Below are 25,484 nucleotides of genomic sequence, written 5' to 3' on the forward strand. Positions count from 1 at the left end.
TATCAAGTACATTTTATAAAATATAAATAGCTAGCAGTGGTTTGGTTTCTATGGGCAATTGTTCTACTGTCTTCTGTAGATGGTTTGATACTCCCATAGTGTTAGCACAGTCGTCAGTCTTCTTGTACTGCAGGAAGATGGGATCATAGTTTCATGGAGAGATATGGACACTATAGTGTCTGCGCTGGTAGTGTAATATAAGCAGATATAATTCAGATAAATATCAGTAAAACACAGATGCATCAAGTATTAATAACAAAGAATGGCATACCTAGTGATTGTCTTTCATGGTCAATGTCATTGCTTAGATTATCCTCTGATACGTTATCACTGATATCGCTGACATAAGAGTCATCATCTGATGCCTAGAAAACAGGCAGAAACATGCAAAAATGACCAGTGCACAGAACAGCAACGCTAAATAACCACAGATAAAGAGACGCTGGAAACAAAGTACGAAATGAACAGATCATCACCAACTTTTTAATAATATTGATCATCAATATTAATATATGGCAGTACAGATGGTGTAATGGTTAGCATTACTGCCTCACAGCACTGAGGTCATGGGTTTCATTCCCACCATGGCCCTAACTGTGCGGAGTTTGTATATCCTCCCCGTACTTGCGTGGGTTTCCTCCGGGTACTCCAGTTTCCTCCCACAATCCAAAAATATACTGATAGGTTGACTGGCTCCCAACAAAATTAACCCTAGTGAATGTGTCTGTGTGTATATGTGATAGGGAATCTAGATTGTAAGCTCCAGTGGGGCAGGGACTGATGTGAATGGCCAAATAATCTCTGTACAGCGGTGCGGAATATGTGTGCGCTATATAATTAACCGGTAATAAACAAATCAATCAATCAATCAATCAATAGGGGTGCACTTAGGGGTGGTGGTGGGGTCTATAGCCCAGAAACTTCCCCCACACACAAACTAGAATCACTGCAGTTCTGCGTGTCAGAAATGAAAACAAGCTTCTAGGAACCTCCTAATTGATACTTGCATGATATACTGTATATAAAAAACGGATCAGCATAAAACTCATTTTTGTAGAGAATCTGACAATGTTTAAATGGACTTTGGCTTCACCAAAATGGCCACCATTTATTGTTCTAACTTTTTTACTACTGTATGGTTGTTATATTTCCTTGCAGAAAATATCTACATTTGGTGGTTTACATCATCATGTGAGTGAGATAGTAATAATTAGTGCATAATCATAGTATACAAGCGCTAATGTGGATTATTATGACATACCTCCCAACCATTGTTATATCTATAATGGGTGCACACAGGTCCCTTAGTCTAGAGGGGGGGAGGGGCACACACACACACACACACACACTGCACACATACAATTAAACTTCCTTCTCCATTGTCTCCGCAGTTGCATCAGCCGGTGCTGGAAAACAGCAGAAATGACCGGGAAACTGGCCTGCAGCCGTTTTCCAAGCATTCGGCGTACAGATATCCCCACACCTTGTTTCTGGGAATATCTCCACAGTACCACACCAGTCCCTCTGAAGAATCTAAGGGTATGTAAGGGAAAGGGTATAGATAGGAAAATGTAGAAATCAGTCACTTACCTCATTCTCAGACGAACTTGAAGACAGCAAAACTTCCTGGGCATCATAGAACTCGGTGATGGAATCTGTGATGGACAGACGGCTCTCATTGGACATCTGATGAACCAGGGGCTTGTTCTGCACACAAGGACTCTCCTAACAACCACAAAATCCAAAACTGATGATTATTTTGCCACAGTTAATAATTGTTGTTACTAACGGACATTTCATCCCCGAACAGATATTTTTACAAAACTTTGCTTAGACCAACAAACCAGAGGGTATAAACTCCACTGGCATCCAATATGGACTGTACATTCTCTGGTAATACTGACCAGGAGCAGAGCTAATGAGTCCAATTCCCCAACCTCCTAACAGCAGTTCTGTACATGTGGATTAACTAGTGGGAAAGTCATTTCCTAGATTATTTTGAGCTCTTGCATGGATATCCTAGTAAACACCAAGGTTGGTGAAACCTGGATACACTGGTATATTACAGTTGTGTAAAAAAAAAAAGAAAAAAGAAAAGACTTTACTATTCTAGAAAAACAGAAAAATACCAACAATCCAAGCACCAAAACAGTGCCCATTTGAGACTCTATCAAGCTAGTGTTACCATTGCCACATAATGAATACTAGCAGACTTGCAAAGGGTCACATGTCCAATGATTCAACAACGCTGTAAGCTGCAAACACGGCTGAGAGCTCCCGAGTACACCAATGCACAGCACCCTGGTTTATATACTACGAAAAGTGATCAGTGGCCATTACAATATCAGCTACAAAGATGCAATACTTTCCAATCAAAATCCATAAGTGATTTATCCTTTTCATTGGTCCCTCCTGCATCCTGGACTGAAGTGCTCGCCAATGGAATACATAAGAATGAGCTTCGTGGCTTTTTGAAAACATTAAAAAAATTATACCTTAAATTGTAAAAATAATAAATGATACAGAGCCATCATAAATCTGCAAAGACGGTTTATTTTATGGCTAAGATACTGTAGTTGTACATTGTTTGTGGTCAGTGTCTTATCATCGCTTCTCTCTTAAGGTGCCTGAGGGGCATGTGGACTAATGACACAGCGACAAGCGATCCCAAGGCCTTGCTCACACAGTAATGGATGAGAACTAGGGCAAATGTTGTATTCATTTAAGCATGACTTTATAGAATGTTTGTTTCGCAAGCTGCTTCTTTACAAACACAAATGTACAGTAATGTTACAGCGCATCACTGCACGAGACCACCGTCTGCCTTATTTCTACTTTTTTAGCTCTTCTCATGCATTCATTGCTGTATGAAACAAATCATAGCACTATGAGCGTTCCCTGATGCTTTTATTCTTCTGCATGAAAACAAGGCTGCTCTTACATGACACTAATCTCAAGCACGCCTCGCTCAGATGGAATGACTTGTGAATAATTGAATGGGGACGATACGGCTGCCTCTGTGCGCATTAGAGACAACACCCTTATCTGCCGCTTCCACAAGGCCAGTCCCAGGGACGGCACTTTACAGTCCTACACAGCCAATACTTAATTCAAAAATAAATCACAGATGTGAGCTAGAGCTTTGAGAGAAAAAGCTTCTTGGATTTAATTGACAGAACATGGCCAATTAACAACCAAATACTAATTTGTTCTTAGTCACAAGTACAGTTATGTATAGGTAAAAATACACTTTAAATCACAGGCAATAGGAGCCAAACAAGTAAGCATACAGTAGAGGTGAAGGTTTCTGAAACTAGAGGGCGCTGTAAGGCTCAGTGAGCAGTCAGATTGTACTGGTCAATTTTATATATATATATATATATATATATATATATATATATATATATACATACATACATACACACACACACACATATATATATATACATATATATATATATATACATATCTCACATATACACATATATCTATACACACACTTTTTTTTTTCTTAAATCAGCTATTGTTATTCAGTAGTTTTTCAAAATATGTAAAAAAAACAAACACAGGGGTCTATTTACTAAGTCTTTGAGTGAGAAAGTACCAATCAAACTGTCAAGTTTCAAACACAGACTGCCCAATGGCAGTTAGGAGCTGATTGGCCTGTACTTTATCTCTCTCCAAGGCTTAGAAAATAGATCTCAAAGAAACATCTCCTATATAATAGCCCTGTGACTCTGTGCCTGGCCCTCTAACGCTGGGTGGAGTCACAGCGGTGGGCGGAGTCACAGAGCCCACCCACCACATGTGCAGCAAGTCTCTGCTCCTGCTGCCTGTCCATCTCACCCCCCCCCCCTCCCCCCATCAGCAACTCTGACTCCCCGGCCGCGGCACCGGCCGAACAACAACTGCTGCTGCTGCCACAGGCATAGACATTAGGAGGGACGGGTGGCGCAGGAGAAGGCTTTCATAGCCCTCCCTGCGCCGCGTACACAGACCCGCCGCCTCCTCCACGCACATCCAGCTGTCAGCTCTCCTGCTGTGACAGAAGCAGAGTGCTGCAGTGAGATAATCTCCTGCAGCCCTTGCCTCCTGTCACAGAGAAGAGCCGGCACACACACACAATCCAGTCTCCGGGGGATGCCAGCATCTTCAGGCCAGCTGGAAACACCCCCAGAGAGAGAGAGAAAATACCTGTGAGGCCACGCCCCTTTTACATTAGGCCATACTCCTTTTCTAACACTGCATGGTACGAGCAGGGGGAAGGGGGGTGGGATGTGTATAATAGTAGTACCGACTGCTCTCCGACACCCGGTGACGCCTCTGGATAGTGTACTGTTTGCCAGACTGCAGCAGCCGCCCACAGCCTCAACGGTGAGTCCCTCCGGCCATCCTAACCACTGTTTCTATGTCTGGTTGCCACTTTACAGAATTCTCCGCTTATGGTGTCCACTCTCTCCACTACTTTCCCCCTCTCTTTATCAGCATCCTCACTGGGGACCCTCCCTACCGCCCCACGTCTCTGTATCCCCTCCCTGCCGCCCCGCGTCTCCCTATCCCCTCCCTACTGCCCTGCCTCTCTGTATCCCCTCCTCCCTATGCCAAGTGTATCCCCACCCTACCGCCCCGCTTCTCTCTATCCCCTCCCTACTGCCCAACGTCTCAGTATCCCCTCCCTACCTCCCCGCTTCTCTCTATACTCTACCTTCCGCCCCGCTTTTCTCTATCCTCTCCCTACCGCTCCGCGTTTCCCTATCCCCTCCCTACCGCCCTGCGTCTCTGTATCCCCTCCTCCCTACGCCTCTGTATTCACACCCTACCGTCCCGCTTCTCTCTATTCCCTCCCTACCGCCCCGCATCTCTGTATCCCCTCCCTACCGCCCCGCCTCTCTGTATCCCCTCCCTACCGCCCTGCGCCGCTGCATCCCCTCCCTACCGCCCTGCGTCTCTGCATCCCCTCCCTACCGCCCCGCGTCTCTCTATCCCCTCCCTACCGCCCAGCATCTCTGTATCCCCTCCCAACCGCCCCGCATCTCTGTATCCCCTCCCTACCGCCCTGCGCCGCTGCATCCCCTCCCTACCAGCCTGTGTCTCTGTATCCTCTCTACTGCCCTGCATCTCTGTATCCCCTCCCTACCGCTCTGAATCTCTTTATCCCCTCCCTGCCGCCCCGCGTCTCTGCATCCTCTCCGTACTGCCACGCGTCTCTGCGTCCCCTCCCTACTGCCCCACGTCTCTGTATTCCCTCCTCCCTACGCCACTGTATCCCCACCCTACCGCCCCGCTTCTCTCTATCCCCTCCCTACTGCCCAACGTCTCTGTATCCCCCCTCCCTACCACCCTGCGTCTCTGTATCCCCTCCCTACCACCCCGCTTCTCTCTATCCCCTCCCTACCACCCTTCTTCTCTCTATCCCCTCCCTACCGCCCCACGTCTCTGTATGCCCTCCCTGCCGCCCTGCGTCTCTGTATCCCCTCCTCCCTACGCCTCTGTATTCCCACCCTACCGCCCCACTTCTCTCTATTCCCTCCCTACCGCCTCGCATCTCTGTATCCCCTCCCTACCGCCCTGCGCCTTTGCATCCCCTCCCTACCACTCTGCGTCTCTGCATCCCCTCCCTACTGCCCCGCATCTCTCTATCCCCCCCTACCGCCCCGCGTAACCCCTCCCTACCGCCCTGCATCTCTGTATCCCCTCCCTACCGCCCCGCCTCTCTGTATCCCCTCCCTACCGACCTGCGCCGCTGTATCCCCTCCCTACCGCTCTGCGTCTCTGTAACCCATCCCTACCACTCTGCATCCCCTCCCTACTGCCACGTGTCTCTCTATCCCCTCCCTACTGCCCTGCGTATCTCTATCCCCTCCCTACCGCCCGCGTCTCTCTATCCCCTCCCTACCGCCCTGTGTCCCATACAGGGTCCATACCACCGGCTCCTGGATACTGGCCTGACAAACCCTCACCAGGAGTACAGGAGCCATAAACCCTGCAGTGCCCCCCGTAGTTACCGGTATATCCGTGATGCTCCGCTCTGCCGCCTCCTCCCTATCCCTCACACAGCAAGCGCAGGGCGCAAGCCCAGCACCGAGCACATGACCGCGCTGCCCATGGCCATTGGCCCTGGGAGCAGCTCCAGCCTGCGCCCCTTCCTCCTACTGCACCTGAGGGGGGCGCGCACATAGCGCATGCAGAGGGGACTGGTGCACCTGCGGCCGCGTGGAGACCTTGCGTGCGCAACATGTCCGCATTGCTACACCTGAAGGATGATACGGTGTAGAGAGAGGACACAGCTGCCCCTGTTCCTCATTGTACCAGCACTCCACCTCTGTGTCTAATGACACCTTATACCTCTACATGCGGGTATGTCTATACCACATGCATCCTTATCCGTGTCTTATATATTGTTACACATAAAATCACATAGTTATAGGTCCCGAACCCCCCCCCCCCCACACCAGCATTCAACCCCCCCTCCACCCGCAGCATCTACATACTCCCTGCCTCATCCGCGGTCCCCCCCGCACCCGCTACATTCTGTACATCGTGCCCTGCAGGCACTGTTCACGCCGTCGCAAGGGACTACGCCCCCTTCACCATCGGAAGCACTTTCGTCGTGCAATATTTAACCACTAACAAACCTAGGAATACAGGTAATAGTCATCCAAATATAGTGTTGGAATACAGCCCTGCAAGGGGCTTTCTTGCGCTCGACGCCCCCCAAACCCCCTGCTGGCAATCTAAGCCTCAGGATCCCGGCATTGGTATGCTGACCGGGGGGATCCCAAACGCCGGTCACCCATGCCCTACCCGTTTACACATCAAGACTTTGGTTTAGGAGGGTTTAAAAGAAACAGGTTCTGCAAGAGCACACATCATACAGCAGAACACAGACCAATATTATAAGAAAATAAAAACAATATAGCCCCTTAATGCCGGAGCATAATCCCATAGCAGCATAATCATGCAAAGAGGTGTTGGGAAGACCCATAGGACACAGTTAATTAAAGTTAATCAAGAGGAGAGTTCAGATCCAAGGCATGCCTTGTAGACTGCCAAAGAGACCAGATCTTATTGCATTCAGATGTACACTTTCCTTTGGTGTACATAGGATACCGTAGAGTTACTAGGCCAATCTAAGAGGCGAAAAAAAATAAAATAAAATACAGATACCGTAGGTTTTCGAGGTTCAAAATAGGTAATCACCAAATTCTCAGCAAGTTAACAAAATGTCTAGAAAGTAGTATAGCGAGTAGGCGCACAACTTGATCCAATTGCTATGCAACCAATATCCAATCAAATCCACCAGTTACATCATCCACACCATATGATAAACCATGCAGTAGAATAAAAGATGGAATAAAATATCATAGTATTAATCTGCATATACAGAAGTATCCCACTGTGGGGAAAAAAGGGCTTCCCACAGGGACCAGATCCATAAACACAGTGAAATAAGCAGTCAGGATATCAGAGAATGCATCAACTGACTTCAGTGCTTACAAGATATCCACAAAAAAGAAGCCCGTCAGGGTATCTCTAGCAATTACAGAACACTCAAGCTGTATGAATCATTCATCACGTTACAAAATATATACATATACAGTAATAGGGCAGATGGTTTTAAAACTTTAATATATCATACACAAATTTAACAATAAATCCATATAAAACAGATACAGTAGGAAAAGCTTGCCTACCAAACATATATGATTAATCTGCATAAAACAAGCCAAACAAAGTAGCAAATATAGTGGGCATTCCTGGCATTAAAGACGAATGTCAAAATTTGGCATAAAACAAGCAAAATGGTCGCAGATCGACCCGGGTCAGAAATGCCATAGGTGGCCAATCTAGATTCCTTTGTCCGATGAGAGGAAGGGGTGGGGTGTCTCCTCAACCAATGACGTCATACATTTCACTCTTAATTGTGTGGTACAATATTGCTGCATTATTGCAGATGATATTGGGCAATTGGCCCATCATCTCCATATGTATGACCCAAAAACAACAGTGATGCACTATAAACTAACCAAGAAAAAACAAGGCGCATGTGATCCACAGAATCCTCTGCTGATGTATTGTTTGCTGCTCCCATAAACCAGGGTATTAGCAACCCTGTAGATACTGTACCAAGAGGAAAAAGGAAAATAGGGATCGCAAACAGAAGCAGTAATGTATAAAAATGTATTTGTATCTAAAAAGGAATTATACACTTTGATGATTTACACAGGCTAAATTGTTGATACACTTTTATATGCACATCAACCAATTAGTAATATACAAATACACAGTTGCAATTTGCTGCTTGTAAAATAAATAAAATCCTCAAGGTTGTAAATTTTACAAAAAAGACACAATTCGTATAAATGTCTCCTTAATTAGGTAATTATCAGTTAGTTGAAAAATGGTTAAACTGTAATACTCCAATGGATATATAACTCTCCAGATAACATTTGTATTTTTGCTTCTGTAGTGAATAGTGATAGCAACAAGTATACTTGCCCTTTAGACCAAAGTAAGTCAAATCGCTGACACCTTTTGTTTGGTGTTAGAATCGTGAAACAATGGTCATCTCACGGTCTAAGGAGGAAAGAGGAGCAAGGTTGTAACGGCTCCAGCTACCGCTTGAGGAATAAATGCAGCCGTCTGATGTCAGCGTCCCAGTGTGCCGTGGCTTCCCACTTGCAGGACAGCCAGGTAGGGCGGCACTAAATGAATCTGGTATCAGCGTCCTGATGTGCCATGGCTTACTGCTGGCAGGGTAACCAGGCGGGCGGCACTAGGTGAATCCGTGGACCGCTTAGTCTGGTGTCAGTGTCCCGATGTGCTGCGGTTTACCGCTAGCAGGGCTGCCAGGCAGGCGGTGCTGAATGAGTCCGTGAACTGCTGGGTATAACAAGACTGCTGGCGGTCAACCCCCATTCTTTAACGCCGCAGCTTTCCGTTTGGCAGGGAAGCCCGTGCAAGTGGCTCCAGGCGGGGCGGGAAGAGAACCGGTTGATGTGCTGGCTGTGATATGCAACAAAAGTCCCAACTCCTGACGCGTTTCTCGACCATTCTATACTGGTCATTTCTTCATTCCTCGGGCCGCTGACACCAGATTCATCTAGCGCCGCCCGTCTGGCTGTCCTGTAAGTGGGAGCCGCGGCACATTGGGAAGCTGACATCAGACGACTGCATTTATTTCTCAAGCGGTAGCTGGAGCCGTTACCACCTTGCTCCTCTATCCTGAAACCGTGAGAGGACCATTGTTTCACGATTCTAACACCAAACAAAAGGTGTCAGCGATTTGGACTTACTGTACTTTGGTCTAAAGGGCAAGTATACTTGTTGCTATCACTATTCACTACAGAAGCAAAAATACAAATGTTATCTGGAGATTTATATATCCATTGGAGTATTACAGTTTATCCATTTTTCAAGGAACTGATAATTACCTAATTAAGGAGACATTTACGAATTGTGTCTTTTTTTAAAAAATTAACAACCTTGAGGATTTTATTTATTTTACTAGCAACTGTGTATTTGTATATTTCTAATTGGTTGATGTGCATATACAAGTGCATCAACAATTCAGCCTGTGTAAATCATCAAACGGTATAAGCACTATAAACTATCCCACCAAAATCAATAAATCAATAGCATCCTTAGCAGAATGTTGGTAAATGTAGTTAAAATCTATATGGAGGCACGTTTTCCATAATGGCATGTAAACAGGATGGAACATATAGCAATATCAACATAAGACTGTTCTACCAAAGTTCTTGATATACAGTATATAGTTACATCAGTCAATTAGGGACCATGGATGAGACAGGGCCCCGCCCCTTTAATTCCACTAACTGCTTCATCAATACAGTACAATGAATAGAAAAATATAGAAAAACAGATTTCAGTGCAAACACACACCACATAAACATCTTTTCACCAACAAAGAAAAAAGCCTGTGTGTTAAAAGAAGAATCAAAAAGGGAAGGAGTAATCGCAGTTATATCACGTGCATGACACATCCATATGTACACTTAATTTCTGGGGGGGAAGGAATGGATTTGGTTGCTAATATCCTAAACAAGGAGATCTCCACCCACCTTCTCCGGACTGCACTTTGAACTAGTGGCTGAATCACGGATCAAAGAATCAGCGTGAATTCTGTGTAAGCGTTCTTTAAGATCAGCGTTTTGTTTTACAGCCTAGAATATTTTAAGAAAAATACAGATAGCGATAATAAAATAGAAAAACATTGGCAAATCTCAGGGTGTGCTCATAAGAAGATTGGGGGTCACCATTCTGGGTCACTTAACAGCTTTACAGATCATTTCATTTAAGTCAGACATTTGATATATAAAAGTTTATTTAAGGCTTTTTATGTTACATATCCAACCACATCAGGTAACAACCTTCAATAATCCTTTGATAGATTAGATTGTGGTAAGTGTACATAGTATTGTGTCTTGTAGAATTATTTCTGTCTTGTTTTTTGTTTTAAATAAATAGAACACAGAAAAGCAAAGCAAGAACGCTGAGAATAATCTGTAAAGCAGAAAGTAAAAAGCAGAACAAGTTCTCTCTCTCTCTGAACAAAGCACAAGCCACTGATTAGGGTTAGCGGTTATATGAATGCATACCACTGCTTTCAGGTGCCTATATTTGGGCTGCCCTTGGGAGACAAAGCTTTCAGACTCCATTTATGCTGATGCAGAAAAGCTCAGAGCTAACATCAAACGTGGTTCCTTCTCTACTAATCCACTAGACATTACCGACATCATTTTTGCATATTCCCAATGAACTACTGGACTCTGAATAACTGAAGATTATAACAGTGTTACAATGGATAGCATTACTGCTTCACAGCACAGAGTCCATGGTTTCAATTCCTGACCAAGTTATATATATATATATATATATATATATATATATATATATATATATATGTGGTATTTGTATGTTCTTTCCAGTGTGTGCAGGACTTCCCTTCAAGTGCTCCGGTTTCCTACCAAAACATAATTTGTCTAACGTGTATGTGTGCATATTTGATAGGGAATATAGATTGTAAACTGCACTGTGCACACTATATAACTGGCAATATATAAGGTAAGAAATTCAGGCCTTTTATTGGCCCTGAGCTCAGCAGTTCCAGTGTGCGCTAAAGAAATCTTGCTCACTGCATTACTACAGCACAAGCATTGGGATTATATAAAGGTCTTTCCAAAGTCCTGCAATCATTGAATAGTTACACCACTAGCATCTACAGCTAAAACCCCACATACACATCTTTCGCCCACTGTATAACAATTGTTGCATGATCTTCCATAGAGATACAAGTCAAACACACTCCTCAGAGATGTGTACAATTTGACTTAAAAGTATTTATAAGATATGCCTTGCATGAGAATGTCTTTGATGTTCTACAAGCCTGGAGCAAGTTTCCAAGTTGATGATGATGGCTGCATTTCTGCGTCAGATGTAAACATACAGTATGTTTACATTTAATGTAGTGCTTAGTTACATGCAACTGAAAACACAGCCTAGGTGAAGTGATACACTGTTTTAATCAGACCGAAGGTGTCTTAAAAAAAAGGTGCAGAGTCATTAGTACTAGATCACAGAGGAGCTGCAAGTACAGAATAGTGTTCTATAACTACTGTAGCTTTGGTCATAATGCTAAAACAATCAACCCTTGGTTTAAGGGGGACATTTACTAAGCAGTGATAAAAGTGGAGAAGTGAGTCAGTGGAGAAGTTGCCCGTGGCAACCAATCAGCATTGACGTAACATTTATAATTTCCATACTATAAACATATACAGAGTAGCTGATTGGGTGCCATGGGCAACTTCTTCATTGGCTCACTTCTCCACTTTTAGCACCCCCCTAAGTGACTGAGGTCTTACTGTAGAAGCAGAACACCCAGTATTGGGCAAGTAAGCAAGAGCAAACGTTTTAAAACAAGCTTTATGCATTATAAGAAGCTGGATACTCCCTGAATGCAGAGCCACATCTGTGTGGAATAATATACTTACCCAATGGTTTTCTAGATTTTGATAGTTAACTGAATTTCATTAAGTATCACACAAAGCACTACCAATGTATCTAGTCTACAGGGGTTTCTATAAAAGAAAATGATAAAAAAAATGTTAAAAAAATATAGGGGGTAGACGTGTCAAACCTTCTAAAGGGGACAAGTGGAAAAGCTGCCCATGGCAACCAATCAGCTTCTAGCTATCATTTAGCAAGTTCATTCTATACAAAAAAATAGCTAGAAGTGGATTAGTTGCTGTGGGCAATTCTCGACCCGTCCTCTGAAGGTGGTTGGGCTGCCAAAGAGAAAAAAGGGGGCTGCAGTACCCCAATTCAGAAGATGACACTGTGCTGTATGCAAAGAGAGAGGGAGTCTGTCCAACCCTCTTCAATAAAGCCCTATAGAGAATTTACACTAAATATTCCCCCATTGCTACAGTATATGCGGAGATAGCTTAGACATGGTGACATTCCCCTTTAATAACAACTTCATTATTAGAATTGCTGCCAATCACAATTTAACTTTTGAAAACCAGTTCGTAATATTTTGTCCAGGAACTGTGGAGCGCATGTGTCCAATATGATTATCAATCCAAGGACTAAGCCTCATCTCATCCAGATATTCAGCCTGAGCACTTATCCATTAGCTCTTTCAGACGTGGTCACACTTGTCTATGTAAAGGTATAGTCTCAAACAACAGACCTATTTGATAAGCTGGGTTCTCGTTATACAATGTACCATGCGATCTGAACAGGCATCCTATAGTGTGTCTGCTCAATCCGTTGTTCACTGAATCACCCCACTGTATGTGCTGCACGTTCATTGGGATGAATCCCTGGCCAGTGCTGTGGTGTTACAAGCTGCATGTAACAGACATTGTGCCATCGCACAGTGGATTGTGTACGGAGTTGCGTAACATCGCATCACTGTCGCACCGTCGCCGGGAGCTTTAGGCAGTCAGGGCAGTTTGTCTTGCGCAGAGGTTCCCAAACTCTGTCCTCAGGGGACCCTCACAGTCCACGTTTTATGGATATCCATGCTTGACCACAGACAGTTAATTAAACTGATCGAGGTACTAACTAAGCCACCTGTGCTAAATCATGCTTACAACCTGAACTGCTGGGGTGCCTTGAGCACCGAGTTTGAGAACCACTGTTCTAATGTAAGAAACAAATTGATATTGGTTACATTTTTGTGGCATTTCATGGAATAAAATTAGTTAAAAAAGCGATTATTCGTTTGAAATTGTATAGATCCCATCAGCTGAATGGAAAACAAGTGAGAAGAGGAGGGAACGTTAGAGGAGGGTGCCAAGTTACACAGAGGGTAAATTGCAAAAACTCACACTATAGACAGACAACAAGAGAGAGAGAGTACATCTTAGGGACATAAATGTCCCCAGGGTTAGGGAACAACTTACCGCCGATAAGGCATTCTTCAGGCCCATAATTTGTGCGGCTGGCGAAGAGTCTTGCTCCAAAAACTGCTTTAGCTTCTCTCGCTCAGCGAAGACTGTGCTATAAGCAGACTTTAAAGTGAAATAAGCTGTAGAGAAAAGAAAAACATGGAAACATATCTCAGCGTCTAGAAAACGTGTTACTTGAACTGCTGAACCATCAGAAATAAAATAATGATACGGTCTATAAATATGGCAGATCTAGGTAGGTGCAAGGTCAAACCCTTCTCTGAATGTATGAAATACCAATGACTGCAGCACATTTTCCGCACGACAGATGCCTAATGTTCTGAACCATTGCTCCTTAACAGTGACTCCATATCGCTGAAGTAAGAGGAGAGGTTAACTGTAATCCTGTTTAAATGGCCAACCAAGAACAGCATGGGATGAGAGAAGCACTTCATTACTACCATGACTTAGAGAAATGGTGATGAACTAACCAGAACATACGTTCCACACAACAAATGCATACTCTAGTACAGGGGTTGCCAACAGGTCCTTGAGGACCCCTAACCATTCATGTTTTACAGACCACCTAGATGGTGCACAGGTGTAGTCATTCCGATCACAATTTAAAAGATATTGTGCATTCATTCTAAAGATGGGTACACACTAGTAGATATATCTGCAGATATATCTATGGACGGATCGGGCAGTGTGATGAGCATACACACTGCCCGCTCTGTCGGGGACTGACGTCATGAACTGGGTGGGCGTGTACACACGCCCGCCCAGTTCAGCTGTCAATCACCGCCGGCCGCCGCAGCATGTGTACTGGCGGTCAGCCGACCGCCCGTACACACAGCGACGCGTCAACATATCGTTAGATATATTGGCCGTCGGCTGTGCTGCGGGGCAGACGCGATATGTCTGTGAACGACGGAGTTCACAGACGTATCGGCTGTACACACTGGCCGACGGACCCGCGATATATCGGCCGTTCAAGAGAACGCCCAATATATCGGCCAGTGTGTACGGGCCTTTAGGGGTCCTTGAGGACCGGTTTGGCCACCCCTGCTCTAGAATGTTAAGGGGTGAGTGCTACAATGTCAGAGGAGAAGGAATTATTTGAGATATAAAAAAATTCAACTTGAGTGATCTGTGCTTTGACAGCAGCCCAATGACACACGCTGGGAGCTGATTCGGTGTCTGTGCCTTGATGTGTGCGATAATAAACTGGTAAAATTGGGACTATAGGAAAACACATAACCTATCAATTTATTACAGAGGAGATGAGCTTTTCTCAATTTATCTGTGACACAGCACTCCAAGTCTTCCAGATAAATGTTTTAAATACACATGGAGGAAGGAAGAAATAAAAAAACATACTAGAGGCAGGTTTGTGAAGCTCTGAATTTGAGGTTAGCAATTAGGGCACTAGGAAACAAAATGGTGGCCCTGACTGGAATACTGAGGTGAGCTGCAACGTATTATATACTGTAATGATGGAGAAGTGTTATATGGAAAATCTACACTGTCTTGAATGACAGTCATTAGGTCAAGTTGCTATAGGTCGACAGAGTCAAAAAGGTCGACAGTGGGTAAGGTCCACAGGTGCAAAAGGTTGACATGACAAATCAAACACAAGTTGGAAAAATCTGAAAATCCATCAAAAAACGTTTGTGGACCTTTTGACAATGTCAAGCTTGTGTACCAGTCAACCTGTTGACTGCCGACCTATAAATTGGAACCCTAATGGAGATGTTACACCCGATTACACCTTCACACTTTAAAGTCACACAGCCATATTTTGCAGTCCCACTACTCAGTACAGGGTAATATGTGGAAAAGTGGACCAGTGGAGAAGTTGCCCATAGCAACCAATCAGATTCGAGGAATCATTTATCAGTACATTATATAAAATGATTGGATGCTATGGGCAACTTCTCCACTGGTCAATTTCTCCACTCTTTGCAATACGTCAACCCACAAATCTAAAACTTTTCTAACGCCTTTGATGTTACCATAACAAACACACGTGCTGCCAGTTTAGTAAAGTAATAGTCTTGACCCTTGGGTCCATCATGCTCACCTTTGTGTGCAATATGACACAAATCGTCCTGCATCTTTAAGAACTCCGAGCTGTCTGAACCATTGGAGTATTGCTTCTCCTCTGTGTAATCTATGGTAGACAAATTAGGGTTGGAAGCATGCAATCTCACATTCCCTGAAAACGTTGACGGCACCTGAAAAACACAGCGGCTGATTAGCAGAACAGCAGGAGATTTATTCCATTGATTTATTTCCCTTGCCGTGTTCGACAGAAAATTCAATATATGGATGTCTGACATAAAATTGAAAACTAGAAGATGAAACGCACAACGGAGGCAAAAACATTTTATAGCCTGAATTTGTATGTATGAAGTGATCACATATTTCTGTAACTGTCTCGTATCCTGTTATCTGCTCCGAGGAACAACAGCATTTCCAATCTCTGCTACACCTTGCTATTCATTGCAGACACTAATAATTGTAGCACAAGGCTATTTGTATGTTCTGCACAAGACCTACAGCAGGGAGGTTCAACCTGTGGCTTTTCAGCCGTTGTTTTTCTCCAAATAGATACTTAACCTGACAACATAATTTGTCAGATTAAGTTTGGCAATAAACCATTATAAGAAAAAAAACATTGTGTTTGCACCAGTTCCAAAAGCAGCCACACTTTCTCTGCATACTTGTTTCTCACAGTTACATGTGTTCAACCAGAAGAATATTTGTTTATTAACATTGATTTATATAGCAACAGCACTTTATCATTCGGAAAACAAACCAGTAATAAAATGAGATTGGGTAATAATAGACAGAAAAATAGATAGGAGGGCCCTGCTCGCAAACTTACAATCTATTTGATAAGAGGAGGTTAAATGCAACATACTGCATATTGGTCCTGCCAGATTACAATAGTAAGAAGCTTAGTGGGATATATGATCCAGTGACAGTAATGTTGATCTTCGGTTTGATGGCTGTTTGAGCATATAAAGAGAACATATGTAAGTTTTGTGTGAACTGTGTACAAAGGAGGTAATTGAGTAAAACAGCTTATGTAGGTTATGTGGATGGTTCGGGAATATGATAAGCTTGTGTCTGAATAGGTTGGTTTTTAGAAACTGCTGGAGTAATTGGAGGCTATAAGTCTAATTTTGTGAGGAAAATAATTCCACAGAGTGGGTGCAGCCTGAAAGTCCTAAAAGTCTGAAAGGATACATTTGTGAAGATGTTTTTGCAAAATACTTAATTTTGTGCATACTGCCCCCCAATAGAATGTGTACAGGAATAGGAAATACTACCTGTAGGGAACCTTTAGGGTCTTTATTCATTCCTTTTGTTCGCCACTTCCTCCTGTGAAAACCTTTTTCTTTCTTGGGACTTTCAAGGGCACCAACCTGTCAAAAACACATTCGCATCAATTACTAAATTTCATTTACTCATTTAGCTGAATCAGGAGATCATTCTTGTGCCACAATTTTCAGAGTAGTACTACTAAACATTTTGAGAGATGGAATATTTCCAATCTAGATGAGCTGCCGCCATTGTATAAGGGCTGAGAGACAACCGATTTGATTATTTATTATTTATAACCAGTTATTTATATAGCGCACACATATTCTGGAGAAAACCCATGGAAGTACGGGCAGAATATACAAATTCCACACAGGTAGAGCCATGGTGGGAATCAAACCCATGACCTCAGTGCTGTGAGGCAGTAATGCTAACCATTACACCATCCGTACTGCTGATTTGATGGTTTTTACTTCATGACATGGGAATAAGTAAAACGTTACCCGCTGTTATGAAGTGAGTAATTTGCAGATGCATTGTTCTTCTGCTGTAAAACTGAATATACTCTTATAATATAGTATGTGTACAGAGAAGTTGCCTACACAGCGGATGCTGCCATTCGACCTAAGAAGATACCTATGCAATTAAACACAGATGGCTTTTTCGCTGTTCACTTCCAAAGCGTAAGGTCCCTTCCAGCAAGGTGGAGGAGGGCGTTTCAGAAGATGAGGCCAAAATGACAAATAAAACAGGCAGGGTTTGATGTGCCTAAAAGTACTGGATAATCCTTTAGTTACCCAATGTGATCACAACTGTCCAGAGCTGTTTTAATAAATGGATAACGTAAAGGGTATTTGCCCCAGCACAGCAGCGCAGGTCACTATATACAGATGAATTACACAGGTTCTGTGGCTGGCTGACTTCAAGTCTTCATTTCACCTGCTTTTAATAAGACACGGAAAGTGTGTAATACATGAGCGTCCCGGTTTAAAGGGACGGTATGGTAAGCCTACTCATACATCTAGTCTCAATACGCCCTGCAGCGTGAGGTGCCTGGTGTAAATGAGCAGCCAGGTCACGTGCAACTCTGCTAACACCAGGAGTCTTTTGAAAACAATGCAGCAGGACACACAAGGAGACTGTGCCGAGTAATGTAATATATGACACTTGTATATTGTGTTTGACTGTATATGGAGCATAACAGAACTTGAACTGGAGAAAAGCAGCGGCTGCTACATTGCAGCACTTTGTGTACAGATGCAGAGACTCAGTCGCACACAGATGTACAAGTGTTATATATCACATTAATCAGCACAGTCTCCTAGATGCATTGTGCTGCAACGAAGATGCAAAAAAAATGTCCGATGCTAGAAGATTCTCACGTGACCTGGCGTCCAAGAGTGGCACATTAGTGTGGCTGCAGCAAAGATGTATGAGGACACATCACAGGATTTTACTTAACGCCCTGTTGCCCTAGGAAGACAGTAAATAAGATTTTACTTACCGATAAATCTATTTCTCGTAGTCCGTAGTGGATGCTGGGACTCCGTAAGGACCATGGGGAATAGCGGCTCCGCAGGAGACAGGGCACAAAATAAAAGCTTGAGATATCAGGTGGTGTGCACTGGCTCCTCCCCCTATGACCCTCCTCCAAGCCAGTTAGGATACTGTGCCCGGACGAGCGTACATAATAAGGAAGGATATTGAATCCCGGGTAAGACTCATACCAGCCACACCAATCACACCGTACAACTCGTGATCTGAACCCAGTTAACAGTATGATAAATTTAAAGGAGCCTCTGAAAGGATGGCTCAACAATAATAACCCGAATTTTTTGTAACAATAACTATATACAAGTATTGCAGACAATCCGCACTAGGGATGGGCGCCCAGCATCCACTACGGACTACGAGAAATAGATTTATCGGTAAGTAAAATCTTATTTTCTCTAACGTCCTAAGTGGATGCTGGGACTCCGTAAGGACCATGGGGATTATACCAAAGCTCCCAAACGGGCGGGAGAGTGCGGATGACTCTGCAGCACCGAATGAGAGAAGTCCAGGTCCTCCTCAGCCAGGGTATCAAATTTGTAGAATTTAGCAAACGTGTTTGCCCCTGACCAAGTAGCTGCTCGGCAAAGTTGTAAAGCCGAGACCCCTCGGGCAGCCGCCCAAGATGAGCCCACTTTCCTTGTGGAATGGGCTTTTACTGATTTTGGCTGTGGCAATCCTGCCACGGAATGTGCAAGCTGAATTGTACTACAAATCCAACGAGCAATCGTCTGCTTTGAAGCAGGAGCACCCAGCTTGTTGGGTGCATACAGGATAAACAGCGAGTCAGTTTTCCTGACTCCAGCCGTCCTGGAAACATATATTTTCAAGGCCCTGACAACGTCCAGCAACTTAGAGTCCTCTAAGTCCCTAGTAGCCGCAGGTACCACAATAGGTTGGTTCATGTGAAATGCAGAAACCACCTTAGGTAGAAATTGAGGACGAGTCCTCAATTCCGCCCTGTCAGAATGAAAATTTAGGTAAGGGCTTTTACATGATAAAGCCGCCAATTCTGACACACGCCTAGCTGAAGCCAAGGCCAACAGCATCGACACCTTCCACGTGAGATATTTTAAATCTACCGTAGACAATGGTTCAAACCAGTGTGATTTTAGAAATCTCAACACAACATTGAGATCCCAAGGTGCCACTGGAGGCACAAAAGGAGGCTGTATGTGCAGCACCCCTTTCACAAATGTCTGAACTTCAGGTACTGAAGCCAGTTCTTTCTGGAAGAATATCGACAGGGCCGAAATTTGAACCTTAATGGACCCTAATTTTAGGCCCATAGACAGTCCTGTTTGCAGGAAATGCAAGAAAACGACCCAGTTGAAATTCCTGTGTAGGGGCCTTCTTGGCCTCACACCACGCAACATATTTACGCCAAATGCGGTGATAATGTTTTGCGGTTACTTCCTTTCTGGCTTTTACCAGAGTAGGGATGACTTCTTCTGGAATGCCCTTGTCCTTCAGGATCCGGCGTTCAACCGCCATGCCGTCAAACGCAGCCGCGGTAAGTCTTGGAACAGACAAGGCCCCTGCAGTAGCAGGTCCTGTCTTAGAGGTAGAGGCCACGGTTCGTCCGTGAGCATCTCTTGAAGTTCCGGGTACCAAGACCTTCTTGGCCAATCCGGAACCACGAGTATAGTTCTTACTCCTCTCCTTCTTATGATTCTCAATACTTTCGGTAGGAGGGGCAGAGGAGGGAATACATACACTGACTGGTACACCCACGGCGTTACCAGAGCGTCCACTGCTATTGCCTGAGGGTCCCTTGACCTGGCGCAATATCTGTCCAGTTTTTTGTTTAGACGTGACGCCATCATGTCCACCTTTGGTCTTTCCCAACGGTTTACAATTTGGTGGAAGACTTCTGGGTGAAGTCCCCACTCTCCCGGGTGAAGGTCGTGTCTGCTGAGGAAGTCTGCTTCCCAGTTGTCCACTCCCGGAATGAACACTGCTGACAGTGCTATCACATGATTTTCCGCCCAGCGAAGAATCCTTGCAGTTTCTGCCATTGCCCTCCTGCTTCTCGTGCCGCCCTGTCTGTTTATGTGGGCGACTGACGTGATGTTGTCCGACTGGATCAACACCGCCTGACCCTGAAGCAGAGGTTTTGCTTGAATTAAGGCATTGTAAATGGCCCTTAGTTCTAGAATGTTTATATGAAGAGATGTTTCCATGCTTGACCACAAGCCCTGGAAATTCCTTCCCTGTGTGACTGCTCCCCAGCCTCTCAGGCTGGCATCCGTGGTTACCAGGATCCAATCCTGAATGCCAAATCTGCGGCCCTCTAGTAGATGAGCCCTCTGAAGCCACCACAGGAGAGACACCCTTGTCCTTGGCGACAGGGTTATCCGTTGATGCATCTGAAGATGCGATCCGGACCATTTTCCCAGTAGATCCCACTGAAAAGTTCTTGCATGGAATCTTCCGAATGGAATCGCTTCGTAAGAAGCCACCATTTTTCCCAGGACCCTTGTGCACTGATGCACTGAGACCTGTCCTGGTTTTAGGAGGTTCCTGACTAGCTCGGATAACTCCCTGGCCTTCTCCTCCGGGAGAAACACCTTCTTCTGGACTGTGTCCAGAATCATTCCTAAGAACAGTAGAAGTGTCGTTGGAATCAGCTGCGATTTTGGAATATTTAGAATCCATCCGTGCTGACTTAGCACTACCTGAGATAGTGCCACTCCGACTTCTAACTGTTCCTTGGTTCTTGCCCTTATCAGGAGATCGTCCAAGTAAGGGATAATTAAGATGCCTTTTCTTCGTAGAAGAATCATCATTTCGGCCATTACCTTGGTAAAGACCCGAGGCGCCGTGGACAATCCAAACGGCAGCGTCTGAAACTGATAATGACAGTTTTGTACTACAAACCTGAGGTACCCTTGGTGAGAAGGATATATTGGGACGTGGAGATAAGCATCCTTGATGTCCAGCGACACCATATAGTCCCCCTCTTCCAGGTTCGCTATCACCGCTCTGAGTGACTCCATCTTGAATTTGAACCTTTTTATGTAAGTGTTCAAAGATTTTAGATTTAATATTGGTCTCACCGAGCCGTCCGGCTTCGGTACCACAAATAGTGTGGAATAATACCCCTTCCCCTGTTGTAAGAGGGGTACCTTGATTATCACCTGCTGGGAGTACAGCTTGTGAATGGCTTCCAGAACTGCCTCCCTGTCGGAGGGAGACTTTGGTAAAGCAGACTTCAGGAACCGATGAGGAGGAAACGCCTCGAATTCCAGTTTGTACCCCTGTGATACTACCTGTAGAATCCAGGGATCCACTTGCGAGTGAGCCCACTGCGCGTTGAAATTCTTGAGACGGGCCCCCACCGTGTCTGAGTCTGCTTGTAAAGCCCCAGCGTCATGCTGAAGACTTGGCAGAAGCAGGGGAGGGCTTCTGCTCCTGGGAAGCGGCTGCATGGTGCTGCCTTTTTCCTCTTCCTCTGCCCTTGGGCAGAAAGGAGTGACCTTTTGCTCGCTTGTACTTATGGGAACGAAAGGACTGAGTTTGAAAAGACTGTGTCTTTTTCTGTTGATGTGAAGTAACCTGGGGTAAAAAGGTGGATTTTCCAGCCGTTGCCGTGGCCACCAGGTCTGTCAGACCAGCCCCAAATAACTCCTCCCCCTTATACGGCAATACTTCCATGTGCCGTTTGGAATCTGCGTCCCCTGACCACTGTCTGGTCCATAATGCTCTTCTGGCAGAGATGGACATTGCGCTTACTCTTGATGCCAGGGTACAAATATCCCTCTGCGCATCACGCATATATAGCAATGCATCCTTTAAATGTTCTATAGTTAACAGAATATTGTCCCTATCCAGGGTATCAATATTCTCAGTCAGGGAATCCGCCCATGCGACTCCAGCACTGCACATCCAGGCTGATGCGATTGCTGGTCGCAGTATAACACCAGTATGTGTGTATATACTTTTCAGGATATTTTCCAGCCTCCTATCAGCTGGTTCTTTGAGGGTGGCCGTATCAGGGGACGGTAACGCTACTTGTTTAGATAAACGTGTGAGCGCCTTATCTACCCTAGGGGGTGTTTCCCACCGTGCCCTAACCTCTGGCGGGAAAGGGTATAGTGCTAATAACTTATTAGAAATTAGCTGTTTTTTATCGGGGGGAACCCACGCTTTATCACACACCTCATTTATTTCCTCAGACTCAGGAAAAACTATTGGCAGTTTTTTCACACCCCACATAATACCCGCCTTTGAGGTATTTGTAGTGTCAGAAAGGTTCAATGCCTCTTTCATTGCCGTGATCATGTAACGTGTGGCCCTACTGGACATTACGTTTGTCTCGTCACCGTCGACACTAGATTCAGTATCTGTATCTGGATCCGTGTCGACCCACTGAGGTAGCGGCCGTTTTAGGGCCCCTGAGGGTGTCTGAGACGCCTGAACAGGCACTAATTGATTTGCCGGCTTTCTCATGTCGTCAACAGTTTTTTGTAAATTGCTGACATTATCACTTAATTGCTTAAACACAATCATCCAGTCAGGTGTCGACTCCCTAGGGGGTGACATCACTAACACAGGCAACTGCTCCGCCTCCACCTCATTTTCCTCCTCATACATGTCGACACACGCGTACCGACACACAGCACACACACCGGGAATGCTCTGATAGAGGACAGGACCCTACTTAGCCCTTTGGAGAGACAGAGGGAGAGTCTGCCAGCACACACCCAGCGCTATATATATACAGGGATAACCTTATATAAGTGTTAATCCCTTATAGCTGCTGTTAATCTAGTTATTTGCTGCCAAAATGCCCCCCCTTCTCTTTTTTACCCTGAATCAGATGCAGTACTGCAGGGGAGAATCAGGGAGCCGTCCTTCCAGCGGAGCTGTGAGGGAATAATGGCGCCAGTGTGCTGAGGAGATAGGCCCCGCCCCTTCACGACGTCCTTAACTCCCGCTTTTTTGTGTAAAATGGCAGGGGAAAAAATACATCCATATAGCCCTGGAGCTATATGTGATGTATTCCTTTTGCCAGCTAAGGTATATGTGTGTTATATTGCGTCTCAGGGCGCTCCCCCCCAGCGCCCTGCACCCTCAGTGACCGGAGTGTGAAGTGTGCTGAGAGCAATGGCGCACAGCTGCGGTGCTGTGCGCTACCTTAGTCTTGAAGACAGGATGTCTTCTGCCGCCGCTTTCACCGGACCTTCGTCTCTTCTGGCTCTGTAAGGGGGACGGCGGCGCGGCTCCGGTGACCCATCCAGGCTGAACCTGTGATCGTCCCTCTGGAGCTAACGTCCAGTAGCCTAAGAAGCCCAATCCACTCTGCACTCAGGTGAGTTCGCTTCTTCTCCCCTTAGTCCCACGATGCAGTGAGCCTGTTGCCAGCAGGACTCACTGAAAATAAAAAAACCTAACTAAACTTTTATTCTAAGCAGCTCTGGAGAGCTACCTAGTTTGCACCCTTCTCGGCCGGGCACAAAAATCTAACTGGCTTGGAGGAGGGTCATAGGGGGAGGAGCCAGTGCACACCACCTGATATCTCAAGCTTTTATTTTGTGCCCTGTCTCCTGCGGAGCCGCTATTCCCCATGGTCCTTACGGAGTCCCAGCATCCACTTAGGACGTTAGAGAAATATCCATACAATAAAAACCATGATTTTGAGGATAGTGCTACAGATTTAGGGACGCGGCAGGCTACCAACTTCCTTAAGCTGATGCATATGCCAGAGATCCGTACATCTGCATGAGAAAGCCTATCCCTCTCACTGTTTTTACATCCACAGATATCATCAATAGTATTTGGACTTGCACCCATCAGATGCTGGGGGCAAAGGCTGCACCTGAAAAAGGTGTCCAAATTCCATGTGCATATGATACAGTACTTCCACAAGGCGGAACAGTTTTGTGCATTCATATGGTCGCCGCCCAGTTACCACCTAATTCAAGGAAAGTGCGGTCAGTCAATGTACACTATCTATGGCGTGTGCGCTTGCTGAAATCCACAAGATCTGAGTTCATTTCCACACGGGATGAACGACTTTTGAAGGGATGGAATTGACTTTTGAACTCTGGATGGAATGGATGCCTCTCTTGTCAGCAATGTCACTACTTTATCTTACTGTCTCTGCTATGTGTAGGAGAAAGGACTGCTGCTTTAAGGTCGTAATATGGGAAATCATTGTTTATTTGCACAAAACACATTCTACCACAAATTGTGCTAATGGAATACCTGGATGGCGTTTATTGCAGGTGCCGAGTATGTCCTGTGAAGTACCTCCATATTTTGAAGCAGCTGACTAATTTCCACCAAGTAGCTGTGGCACTGTGAAAGGTCTGTGGGAACATAGATTATTACTGCATTAGCTGACAAATGATTTCTGGCCAAAAATAAGCAGTCAGACATGTTGTTTCACAGGGGAAGGGGGGTGCTTTCAAACAAGGTGGAATGTTCCAAGCTTTGGAGAGAGCCAATCAGCTGTCACTTTCCAAACACAGCCTCTAACATGGCAGTTAGAAGCAGATTGGTTGGTACTTTGTCTCTCTTCAAGGACTGATACATCCCGCTCAAGTCATAGCAGCAGTCAGGAGGTTAGTAGTAATCTACCAAAATGATTCCCTGCACTTCAATATACCATAGACAGCTGGAGCAGAGTTTATTGCAGTGAATGGTGCCAAAGGTACTGCTAAAGCTGCAGCTTTACAAACCACAAAGCGAACAACATGAATATTAACCATCCATTATGCTAAATTATCTATTATTCATAGTCCTTTTGCTGTAAGGCGTCATAACTAGTAAGGTACCTTTAGCACATTTTTCCATATCATCATTAGACTGGAGCCAGGCTGGGACTTTGGTGTCATTATTTAAACAGGAAAAGTTTAGGCCGCCCGCCAGCTTCAGTGAATTCTGCCTGGCGAAGTGAGTTTCCTGTGAAAGTAAGCAAGCGAGAAGTGACTTATTAGCTAATACATTCAGGTTCATGTGAGGCTTGGCGATGACTGTGCAATCCGCTAATTAGCTATACTAACGTACATACATAAAAGACAGGAAAGATAAAGGCACAAAGCTTCACAAACAGCTATGGAACAGTCAAATTAGTACTATGATAAATGAAGCTTGCGGTGTCAGATCACTCAGCTCTGCTGAGAGCTTGTCACAGTTTTAACAATTAAAAAACAGCCTGAGAACTCTGCCAGCAGCACT

General features: G+C 44.9%; 1 protein-coding gene across 8 annotated transcripts in view; it reads right to left on the reverse strand.

Annotated features, from left to right (window-relative positions):
- Positions 1-25,484, reverse strand: part of OSBPL3 (oxysterol binding protein like 3) — a 404,452-nt gene that overhangs the window by 37,353 nt on the left and 341,615 nt on the right. For 6 of the 8 annotated variants that reach the window (XM_063921703.1, XM_063921704.1, XM_063921708.1 and 3 more), the window contains 8 exons: positions 25,082-25,208; positions 24,510-24,613; positions 16,757-16,852; positions 15,502-15,655; positions 13,434-13,558; positions 10,086-10,187; positions 1,591-1,725; positions 272-365 (listed from right to left, as the gene is read on the reverse strand). In XM_063921703.1, coding sequence (XP_063777773.1) covers positions 272-365; positions 1,591-1,725; positions 10,086-10,187; positions 13,434-13,558; positions 15,502-15,655; positions 16,757-16,852; positions 24,510-24,613; positions 25,082-25,208 — 937 coding nt within the window. The remainder of the gene's footprint in view (positions 1-271; positions 366-1,590; positions 1,726-10,085; positions 10,188-13,433; positions 13,559-15,501; positions 15,656-16,756; positions 16,853-24,509; positions 24,614-25,081; positions 25,209-25,484) is intronic. The other 2 variants (XM_063921709.1, XM_063921710.1) reach the window with 1 other exon arrangement.

The sequence above is a fragment of the Pseudophryne corroboree genome, chromosome 5 (assembly GCF_028390025.1).
Source record: "Pseudophryne corroboree isolate aPseCor3 chromosome 5, aPseCor3.hap2, whole genome shotgun sequence".
Lineage (NCBI taxonomy): Eukaryota > Metazoa > Chordata > Amphibia > Anura > Myobatrachidae > Pseudophryne > Pseudophryne corroboree.